Consider the following 12,541-nt stretch of genomic DNA (forward strand, 5'->3'; position numbering starts at 1 on the left):
TCATGCAGAACAAATGTCAGCAGAGTAGCTTACATCTGACCCACGAACAGTCGTGTATAGCCGAATTACACATTTTTTACTTCTTTTCAATGAAGTTTTAGCTCGATTTACAGAAATTTCTCATCACTCGTTCACTCACACACACACACACATCCAAAACTTCAAACAAATAAACAGAAACACAAATGCATGAAAGCACATGCCCCGATTTCGTGTCTTCAGGAAAATTCTTCACACCGTCATCGGCCCTCATACAATAAAACACACACAACTCTCCCTCACTTCTGGTTATTAATCACAACAACAACTCTCACACACACCACTTTTTCACTTCTGATTATTGTTAACCATAACAACAACAGCAACCCTCGCCTGTCCTAACACACACAACACACAGTTTACCGTCTTTTTATTGTTAACAACAATAACTAAACAATCACAGAAACCGTTACCAGTACAAACAAACAAACACAATAACAGATACATACAAACATGTGAATACGACTGAAATTGGACATGTTTGTAGTGTAAGAAATCGGAAATTTTCATCTGGTTTATAAATAACAATGTTGTTACTGCTAACACCAGGATAAACGGGACAATATTGTGTTGTATGTTATTTTTATGATGACATAACTAATAACACCAGGGCGAACAGGACAATGTTGTGTTGTATTTGTTTTATGATGACATGACTGCGAACACCAGGATAAACAAGATAATTTTGTGTTTTATGTTATTTTTATGATAACGTAACTGATAACGCCATAGGAAACAGGACAATGTTGTTTTTATGACAACGTAACTGATAACGCCATAGTAAACAGGACAATGTTGTTTCTATGATGACGTAACCGATAACACCAAGGTAAACAGGATACCGTTTTAAGATACACCTTACTTTACTTTCGTATAATTACAATAATAATTTTCGGATCAAATCAGTGATCCAAAAGGCCCGATACTTTAGGAAAACTACTCCAGGAAATCACACCTTTCATAAGGCTGATGAGGTTTTGGGTCCCCCACCCCTCCTCTGTTTCCAATTGGCTCCCTGGAAATATCGTGGTAATCAAATCCCATTATTCAGTCAGATAAAAGTTGCCCAAGGAGTAGAGCCCCTCGTGTGTTACCGAGACTGCCCCTACTACACCACTTCTCTCGACAGCCTAACTGTTCATGATCCATGACTAAACCCTTCAGTCATGCTGAATGTAATTAAACTAACATAAGACACATAATCACAGGAAGATGTTGCTAAGCAGCTCCACGTGTTCCAAAATGGCGTATGCAAAGTGTGGAACTGCTTTGATACTCCATGGTGCAGTTATTCGTACATTCGGATAAAACATATCTCTACTCCTATTAGCTCAGCGATAAGTATTAGAACTTATAACTCTAAAAAACCTGGTTTCAATGTCCATAATGAGCACAGCATAGATTCCCATTGTTTAACAAAAAAAGAACAAACAAAAATATACTAACGCCCATGACACAAACAACCATTGTGTGACAACCGTAAGGTACAGTTTCCGAGATTCAATCAGATGTTCGTAGCCACAAGTTAACAAAGCACCAGGGATGTTCAAATAAACAAATTTCTCCGCTCAAAGCAAGACACAGAACAGCACCCTTATATCATGGTGACAAAACAGCACCCTTCCCATGGTGACAAAACAAACATTTACCGAGCTAACAAAACGGAGAGCATTATCTTTTTGAATGGGTCTCTCTTCATCCTACTGTTATATAAGTGGACAATGCTTAAAGGTAATGGATTTTCAAATATACCCATCCCAATCTTTATAAAAGAACACGACACCACATGGCATTTATTATCATACTGACCTCTCTCTTTTGCAAAATAAAACCATTAAAGTCAAATATAAAGAAAAAGATTTACAAATATTTGTGTTACCAAACTCTTGCCCGACTTTCTGTCTTACAATATCACTCACCACCATGCTAGACTGTTCGACACGTTCATTAATTGACCAAGTGAAGTCATAGGACCACAATCCTATTGGGAGACGCATCACGTTATATCCAGGGTTCTATGTCTTCAGATACTAAAATATACCACAACAAACAAACTGTTCAGAGGACAGTAGAAGACTTTATCGAAACCCCGACTTCACGCATGCAGCCACACACCATACTTATGTAAAATGACGTCATTGAAGCGTAAAGATGCAAAACTCTCTCTCTCTAAAATGTCCATTTGCAAGTAGACACTGCATGACAAATAATTTACATTTAACATCATACGGTCGAAATCCATAAATATTAATTGAACGGGTTTATTTCATAGCACGTCTTTACCTTGACACTGATATTTCCGGCTTTTTTAACTTGTTTTGAGTATTTTACTTCCTAAACCCCGGTGTTAAAATTGGGTTATCCGTCACAAAGTAATCATAATTCTAAATGTGGTTTGTTCTAAGTTTCGTGCAAAGCTACACGAGAGATATTTGCGCTGGCCGTCCGTAATGCAGCAGTGAAAGACTAGAGGGAAGGCAGTTAGTCACTACCAATCACTGCCAGCTCTTGTACTACTCTTTTACCAATGAATAGTGTGACTGAACGTTACACCATAGCTCTCACCTTTCGAAATATGCTACACCTCTATTATATTTGAAATAATTTCATAGGCAGGATGGAAGTGTTATTGTAAAGATGTGCTAAATAACGAAGGATTAAGACAATGGGTTAAATTTAAGGTTCGATTCAGATCTATCGGCTCTGATTCGTCACACACAGACACTACTTGCATGATTTAACGGGCACTATCAATGCTAATATAAAAAATAAGTTGAGAACCTTATTAAATAACAGAATTGTACATGCTCGCCCTTTCAGCCGTGGGGGCGTTATAATGTGACGGTCAATCCCACTATTCGTTGGTAAAAGAGTAGCCCAAGAGTTGGCGGTGGGTGGTGATGACTAGCTAGCTGACTTCCCTCTAGTCTTACACTGCTAAATTACGGACGGCTAGCACAGATAGCCCTCGAGCAGCTTTGTGCGAAATTCAAAAACAAACAGAATTGTACAAAATAGTTGAGAAAAAAACAACAACGATCAGATATGAAACTACTTGATCGACCATAAGAGTTGGTTTAACTAGATATATTGTGGATTATTTTCCTCTTCTATGCCTACTTCTTTATTACGTAGATCTAATACAAGTTATCACGATAGGATGACAACGTCTGTCCAGTCTACAACTTTATAGGTTTGTATTCTAATCTATTTATCCTAAATAGCCTTGAGAAAAAAATGTTTCCTTTCCGGTTGGCACTTGTAGTCTTTTACTATTGGGAAGTGTTCCCTTTCTAATTGGTACTTGTATTCCTATGTCATCACGAATACCACGTGATTCTTTTCTGGCCTTCACTCAAAGCTCCAGAAGAGCTATCTGCACTAACCGTTCCTGAGTTAGAACAAACAGACCAAAGAGAAGTCGGCCAGTCTACACTAACAACCGAAAGTGCTTGAGCCACTCTTAACAGATTAGTGAAATTTGACCGTTACTCTTATAACACACCTATAGCCCTAGAACGGGATTTTATGGCAAAGGGACACAAAAATGACTTCCCCCCACACACAAAATTCACAGCCCGTCGTACCAATAATAGGTATAATAAGTCACGTCCAGCACCATACCGAGAATTGTTACCAAGTAATTCAACAATAAGAAAACATACATACAGATACAAGTAATGGCAAAAGAATACGGTTTCAGACAAACATGCCACACACATGTAAGAATTGAGTGTGTATGTCATGAACATTCCCAAAACACATCCTGAGAACTTTCAACCAAACATGATGGAATGATGTGGCGTAAGCTGAGGTTATTGAAAGCATATCCAACGTGAACGTTACATGAGGTTTAAACCCCAGAACACGATACAGGATGGCAATATCCAAATAACTGAGTTATACTCGCCATCTGTAACACAGTATTCATGTAACAAACTCGACACAAGAGGTAAATTACATTCCAAACTGGCACTCCAACTAAAACAGACTTGAATATGCTCTGCAAGGATCATACAAACGTGTTAAATTTCTTCGTTTGTGGAATTTATGGAGGGGGGGGTGTACATGCTCATTTCGTTAACATAATTTCCAGTTTTGTTAAAACATACAGAAAAAAAAACATGGCTGGAGTCTAAAGTATTTGTCTACCCACGCACAAACAAACAGAGCCCGTTTATTATACGTTATTGGGACCGTCTCCCATTTACTGCAGTAATATATTTATATATATTTACCATTATTTATGCACGTGCTTGCGTAAGATTGGGACTACATACGTTCCTGAATACATATACACGCTATAGTATGGCGATATTAATAGCAAGTCGTAGGATTTACAAACAAATAAAATAAAGAAGGCACCTTACCCACAAACCCTCGCGGCTGTCCTGTTGCGTGAAACAATTGTTGCTATGAGTTTTGCGATCGATTCTCGGTTTGAGCACGTGCCATTTACAGTACGTGTGTAACGAATACGGTGTTGATGCTAGCGGTTGTTTGTCATCACGGGAAGACCACAATCTGCATTTGTGAGAAGATAGCTGATTTGGTTGCATTTTAAAGACAATACTTCACGTGCGTTCTCCGTTTCTCCACAAACGAAATTCGCAAAAAAAAACAAACCTACTTAATATTCGTTTTTACTTTCTAACAGGGAAATCGGAAAGTATACCAATTAATTCAAATCCAAAGAGCAATTTCTTGTTTGGTTTGTTTTGAATTTCGCGCAAAGCTACACAAGGGCTATCTACAAGTTCTTGTTTCGTTTTATCGAAAATAAACTGAAATTTGTTTTCATACACGAATAAGATACGAATTTTTTACTTCGTGACTACGAACTTTGGACGTAAAAATCGATAAACCAATAAAACTGGGAATGAGCAAATTCTTATTTTATTTTTTTATAGAAACATAATTTATGACAAAGAAACACCAGAAATGTTTAAAAACTTGTGTAAAATAAGCGACGCCATCGTACGGTACTGACACTAAGCTTTCAGTTATTCTGAAAACAAACCTGAGTTTTTTTAATAATCTAAATACATTCTAGATGATATTTTTATAACTGTTGGAAAGTAATATGATACACAAAAGAAAATGTCGATTGACGAGTTGTTTTACACCACAGACATGCAGACACCGACAAACTGTGTTAGGCCTTGTAATTCATTTGTGTCTCTTTGAACATTCTATTTCACATAATGACAAACTGTTTCAAGCCTTGTATCTCAGGACACCTGGTACGGATATTAACACTTTTACTAATAAAGCAGAGAAGAACGTTTCGACCTCGAAGAAGATGATTTAACGAGGTCGAAACGTTGTTCTGCGCTTTATTTTAATTAAAGTTTTAATACCCATACCAGCCGTCCTAAAATACATTTTTACTTGCAGTTGGTTTCTTGTTGTCACGAATTGTTTCAAGCCTTGTACTTCATATGCTAAATTTTAAATATTCTATTGATATTACACACACGCGCGCGCGCATATACGATTTTGCATTTGATTTTTTTTTAATTACACAAGCTACGATTTTGGCCAGAATGTTTGTAAGAATTAAGATCATTATTACTAAAATGGAACACAAATACATTTAGCGTTGTTAAACTGAGAAATGCATGTTATATTAAACATCTAAATATGTAATTTGTATAACGAGACAAGTTCTATGGACATCATGAACGATTTTTTAGAACGTCAAATAATTTTATCAGACACCTATAGAGAGATGTGTGATTCAGAAGTTCACCTATTATAACAAAACCTTACCAACGCATATACAACGACAAAATCTAACATCAAATTATTATAAACAGCGGCTGTAAACTTAAACAAGCTCAACACTTTCTTGGTGATCCTCATACTCTGATAATCTCCTAGGTGGCATGCTGTCGATAAGGTTACTGATGTCATCCACCGTTACCTCATCCCAGTTTGTCACAAGAAGATGCTGCAACTCAGCTACAGTAGATGGTGAAAAGTTGTGGTTAGAAACCTTCTCGCTCAGTCCTCGATTGGATTACAATCTGGAGACATTGCTGGACATGGCAATCTTGTAATATCCTTCTGGTTAATATAATCCCTTACAACACGTGTACTATGGTCAATGGTATGTCATCCTAGAAATAAAGTTATTGCGAAATCTTTCTCTAGCATATGGTAGAAATATTGTCTCCATGTGATGTTTGCAGGAAGCACATTTGACGTTTTTCTGGAGGATATGAATAGCAATTTTTCACCATGATGGAAAGCTACTCAAATATACAACTGCATCATCTCCTGTGCCTTCTCTATCAGAATGGTTGTCTTCCCTCATTTGTTCTCAAGGAAAATGACGAACACGAATACTACCATCAGCTTTAATAAGCCGAAAACAAAATTCATCTGAAAAGATGCCGTCAGTGTTATAACTGTCAGTTGGCATACTGTCTTTCCCAAATAACATGATGCTGATAAAATTTGGTAAATCTCGGTTTGCCTTTCTTTCAAAACAACATTGTTTGGTCAGTTTTATATTTATTGCTGTTGTGAAAACCCTGGAATAGATGTGTTTATGTCATTGCTATCATAAGGTGTTGCAAGAATTCTTGCTACCTTGATGTGTCAATCTGATCACAAATGGTTATCTCATGCATTTCGCGTCTTCCAGTAGAATTTCCTGGAATAATGTTTCCTCTGACACATTTCAGGATTCAGGATCCAGTGCACTGTGTGTGTGTGTGTGAGGGATACCCTATTATTCTGGTATGTATGTGTGGGTGACGAACAAATACTGAAAACAACTTATACAGAACAGAATAACAGAATATATTTGTCTAATCATATGCCACCTTTTTTATTACCATTCGGACATTTGCTCAATAACAAATTGACACCGTAGTTTGTTACTGAGTAGTATTTATTTATTTATGTTATTGAGTAGTTTGTTACTACTCCATGCATGTAGATAATGACGTCATTGTTTTTCCAGAGTGTCTGACACATGTTTTCACCGACTACAGAGATGAAACAGATGTCACACTAGTTAACTGGAAGACTAGAAGATAGAGGGTGGAAGTTTATGGAAGGGAATGATGCAACTCAAACTATATTAAATTGACCAATATAATTAATAAGAACCTTGGGGGAGTTCCTCAAATAGAAGAAAGCCTCTACTAAAGAAGGTGCTATACACCCCAAACGGAAAACGGTAGAAGTAATGTTAATATAGTTTTACTTGCAATTAGTATCTCGTGTTAATAGTAACCATACAAAGTAATATAATATACAATATTAATAAGGTATAAAGTGGTTGTTGCCGACCACTTGCTTCCATTTGGTCAGTGTTTCTGAATTAAAAGACGGCGCAATGAAACCTGATCTACATCCTGACACATGTGATGCCACGGCGTTCCAACGTTGGAGGGAGGAAGTCTGTACTTAGGTCAGTACTATATCCCTAGGCCCGGCATGGCCAGGTGAGTTAAGGCGTTTGACTCGTAATCTGAGGGTCGCGGGTTCGAATCCCCGTCGCACCAAACATGCTCGCCCTTTCAGCCGTGGGGACGTTATAATGTTACGGCCAATCCCACTATTCGTTGGTAAAAGAGAAGCCCAAGATTTGGCGGTGGGTGGTGATGACTAGCTGCCTTCCCTCTAGTCTTACATTGTTAAATTAGGGACGGCTAGCGTAGATAGCCCTCGTGTCGCTTTGCGCGAAATTCAAACCAAACCAAAGATAAACTATTAAAACAATTTTTCCCAACGAAAAATAAATAAATACAATTAAATACACAAAGAAGAGAGCCATATTTTCAAGTGTTCCCTTTTTTGTACATGTAATACAAAACGGAAAATATTATTATATTTAAAATGCGTCATAAATATTATGTAAATGCCACGTCAACCGAGTGAACGTTACAAAGATGCCGTCAGTGTTATAACTGTAGGTTGGCATACTGTCTTTCCCAAATAGCATGATGCTGATAAAATTTGGTAAATCTCGGTTTGCCTTTCTTACAAAACAACCATGTTTGGTGCGACGGGGATTCAAACCCGCGACTCTCAGAGTACGAGTCGAACGCCTTAACCCACCTGGCCATGCCGGGCCGCTGGCTGATACACTCTTAACACACATACACATTATGGATTATCATTACAGATATCATGAACCACCACAGTGTTCATAACAGGGATTGTTTGGAATTGCACAAAACTTTTAACAGAACGTTCAGGAAGAAAGGACATTAAACAATAAAGTTTCAGTTTAAACAATATTTTAAAACTTTAACTACTGACTACTAAGGCTGTACACATATAATGTGCACAAAAAACATCCATGTCAGACTTACAAAGGAAATAAATTCTACTCAAGACAGTTCGTTTGTTGTTGTTATTGTTGTTGACAAAAGAATAATAAAAACTGTTTGGTATGTTGCAAACCTTTTCTAAAATATTAAACAAGATCGTGGGATTACTCCACGAAATAAAAATTTTACTTTTTATTGTTCATGGGCAGAAAGTCCTATTTTCCAATTGCTTATGCCTAAAGTAAATGAAACAAACCTACTTTTCTCTTCAAACTTTGCGTTTATGACCTTGGTAATGAAAATTTCAAATTTACCCACTTTCCAGAACATTTCAGGCAGATTCAGTGCTGAGTTGCTGATAGAGAATTTTCTCGAACTTACAAGAATTTGCAACAACTTTCTGGAATGTTGTAGAACTTACGAGATTTTTTAGAACTTTCCATAGTAATATATATACAGCGGTTCACCACTCACCACTTCAGTTTAGTTCTAGTTGCCTAAGTGAGCACATAGACTTACCTGATTTTATCAGAGATGGCATCAAGAAGCTGCAAACATTCTGCAGACGCATTCTGCTATGTATGTAGCCAATTTATGAAGACAAGAGTAAAAAATATGTGAAGCTCACAAGGCATAATTCGGCATGCCTGTCAGGGATCAAGACAAACCCTGGGCACCTTATTTACCTGCGAGAACTGCAAAAAAACTCTAGAAGGTAAGACAGACAACTTTTGCTTGCTTGAACAGTACAATTTTATATTATACAAATTTTAAACCTTTTAAAATTTAAATCTTTTTGCTGCACCTCAAAGAGAAATACAACAGCGATAATCCTTGCTAGAAGCCTTGAAGTATGATGAATATGGCTGGGAGTTTATCGGAAAGTCCAAAATGGTGGCATTTCTGATGGGTCTCCAAAAGGCTTTACCAAGTTTTCCTGTTATCTCTGCCTTTGGGACAGCAGGGACACCGCAGCGTACTACAACAGGAAGCACTGACCACAACGAACCGAGTTCTCTGTAGGAAGGCACAACGTCAAGTGTGAGCCACTCCAGAAGGTGTTGTTTCCACCACTGCACATCAAATTGGATCTTATGAAACAATTTGTCAAAGCTCTTGGTCAGGAGTCTGCAGCCTTCAAGTACCTTCGAAACTTCTTCCCTAAACTGTCTGAAGCAAAGGTCAAAGCTGGTGTCTTCTTTGGACCACAAATAAAGATGATCCTGGAGTGCACAGAATTCCCCAAGAAGCTCAGTAGGAAGAAAAAAAGCTTAGGGCAGCTTTGTCACAGTGGTTCGGGGCTTCTAAAGCAGTCACAAGGCCGAAAATTATGTGGAACTGGTTGAGGCTCTGGTGAAGAACTACGGCAAAACTGGCTGCAGGATGTCCCTGAAAGTCCGTATCCTTGACGCACATCTTGAAAATTTCAAGGAGAACATGGGAGCATAGTCAGTGGAGCAAGGCGAGCTATTTCACTAAGATATACTGAACTTTAAACGCCGCTATCAAGAAGCGTATAACGAAAACATGATTGGAGGTATCTTGACAGAAAGTGTTATTTCCCAATTGCTTATGCATAAAGAAAATGGAAAAACCTGTTTTTCTCTTCAAACTTTGCTTATGTGACTTGGGAGCGTATAATGAAAACATGATAGGAGACTATATTTGGGGGCTAAACTAAACTAAACTAACGTGGCAGGGGTTCAGTTTAGAGAGAGAAATCGTTCAGAACTTTGTAGTTCCTCTTCGTCCCCTAATGTTATTAGGATTAAGTGGTGTTTTTTTTTATTATTATTATTTTTAATAAATTAATTATCGTTATTATTCTTGACTTTTTGGGTGGGGAATGTCTCACTAAATGGTCTTTTGGGTGGAGGCAAAGGTGGCAGTGGCAAGAAGGAAAGGTCGGGACCTATTTGGGGGCTAATACGTGAAAGAGGTTTATATTACAGTCGCAAATCTCGAAAAATTACTCACTTCTAAACATTTTTGTATAACTTTAGTATAAATACATGTAAATCTTGATTCATATGTTGTTTTATTCACACCTTAAGTAAATGAAAATGTGCAAATTTGCCTGTTTTTACATAGAAAATAGGTTAATTTCATCATCCAGGTCACAAAAGTAAAGTTTGAAGGGAATAATGGCCATTTCCTTCACTTTTACAACGTAAGCAATTAAGAAATAACAAAATTTGTTTTTCATAATGTTATTGAAAAATCACTTTGTTGTCACTTCCCCTTAAAAACAGGTTTGTTAGAAATTTCTGGTGTTATATTATAAAATTTATGTACAGGATGAAACAAGAATTACCAACTAATAATAGATGAGCATTATATGGCTGTAACACGAAATGTGTTGTTCCGGTTTGGTAACATCACTAATTTAGTGAAATGTATCAGAACACTAGCCAAACTGAACATCCAGAAACTGTATTTGCTACTCAGATGGATTACAATTTGAGAAAGTTTCTGCTACAGCGATCTCGAGCTATGAAGCACACACACAGTGCCGCTGGAAGATAATGTCCGTAGTGAGCACGAAAAAAGTAAATATGGGATCCTCTTCGTCTCACGGACTTTCATCATCACGGACAACTCAATTACTCTCATCTTCTGGTTCAGTTCTTCAGATGATCAGTCTCGAATTGGGTGAAGAAACAGACGACTGATTGTAGGCTTCCTCATACTTTAAGGCGTATAAAGACAACAGCGTAGACATCTGAACCCGTTCGAACCGAGTGTACACTTCCAAGACTGTTTCGTCTGAATAGTTGTTGTTGTTTTATTTCTTTAGCGTGAAGAGTAATGTAAATATTTAAGTTGCTGCGAAGCGCAAAGCTTATGCAATAGGATACCTGTTCTCTGACCACAACAGATACCAAAAACTGTGTCTTAGCTAGCGTTCGCTATATGTCTTTAGACTTACCGCTGAGCCACAAAATGGAGGGAGATGACATAAAAACCAAATGAGGGTCGCGGGTTCGCGCCCGAGTCGCGCCAAACATGCTCGCCCTCCCAGCCGTGAGGGCGTTATAATGTGACGGTCAATCCCACTATTCGTTGGTAAAAGAGTAGCCCAAGAGTTGGCGGTGGGTGGTGATGACTAGCTGCCTGCTTAGTCTACACTGCTTAATTAGGGACGGCTAGCACAGATAGCCCTCGAATAGCTTTGTGCGAAATTCCAAAAACAAAAAACATAAAAACCAAAATTAATTTCAGTGGTATTCTTTTTTCGAACATACTCTTAACTAATGTCATATGGTTCGGTTTCGGATAAGATTATAATCAACAGGATACAGGTTCGTGACATACATTCCAAAGATAAAAAGTACGTGTTGGACACAGAGGTCCTAAACCCAGACTTTTTAAGATGCGTTTCCAATATAGATATGCGACGAACAATTTACAATAAAAGAAAACAATCAGTTTTAACAAACCACTATTAAATCTTTATTTTGGGCCTAAAAATGTCCAATTTTAATTTTGTAAATTGATCGCCACCGTCCTGTAAACGTCTAATCGATTTACACTCTGTGTAGACACAGATTTTAAATAACACAAACAGGATAGAATTTTAAAATCCTGGGCCATCAACATCACAATACATTTTGTGTTCTAAGCCGAGTGTCTTATATACAGTTCCTACTTTAAATCACGTGCCGTCAACATCACAATACATTTTGTGTTCTAAACCGAGTGTCTTATGTGCAGTTCTTACTTTAAATCACGTGCCATCAACATCACAATACATTTTGTGTTCTAAGCCGAGTGTCTTATGTACAGTTCTTACTTTAAATTACGTGCCATCAACATCACAATACATTTTGTGTTCTAAACCGAGTGTCTTATGTGCAGTTCTTACTTTAAATCACGTGCCATCAACATCACAATACATTTTGTGTTCTAAGCCGAGTGTCTTATGTGCAGTTCTTACTTTAAATCACGTGCCATCAACATCACAAAACATTTTGTGTTCTAAGCCGAGTGTCTTATGTACAGTTCTTACTTTAAATCACGTGCCATCAACATCACAATACATTTTGTGTTCTAAGCCGAGTGTCTTATGTACAGTTCTTACTTTAAATCACGTGCCATCAACATCACAATACATTTTGTGTTCTAAGCCGAGTGTCTTATGTACAGTTCTTACTTTAAATCACGTGCCATCAACATCACAATACATTTTGTGTTCTAAACCGAGTGTCTTA

The 12,541-nt window shown here is 37.6% G+C and overlaps 1 protein-coding gene across 19 annotated transcripts in view; it reads right to left on the bottom strand.

The window, feature by feature from the left end:
- Positions 1-12,541, bottom strand: part of LOC143245209 (single-stranded DNA-binding protein 3-like) — a 157,914-nt gene that overhangs the window by 112,189 nt on the left and 33,184 nt on the right. For 2 of the 19 annotated variants that reach the window (XM_076491293.1, XM_076491287.1), the window contains exon 1: positions 4,410-4,613. The exons of the other annotated variants lie outside the window; for them this stretch is intronic. In XM_076491293.1, the coding sequence (XP_076347408.1) occupies positions 4,410-4,598 (189 nt within the window). In that variant the 5' untranslated portion in view covers positions 4,599-4,613. Of the gene's footprint in view, positions 1-4,409; positions 4,614-12,541 lie in introns of those variants that run through there. 19 annotated transcript variants of the gene reach the window in all.

The sequence above is a fragment of the Tachypleus tridentatus genome, chromosome 2 (genome assembly GCF_004210375.1).
Source record: "Tachypleus tridentatus isolate NWPU-2018 chromosome 2, ASM421037v1, whole genome shotgun sequence".
Lineage (NCBI taxonomy): Eukaryota > Metazoa > Arthropoda > Merostomata > Xiphosura > Limulidae > Tachypleus > Tachypleus tridentatus.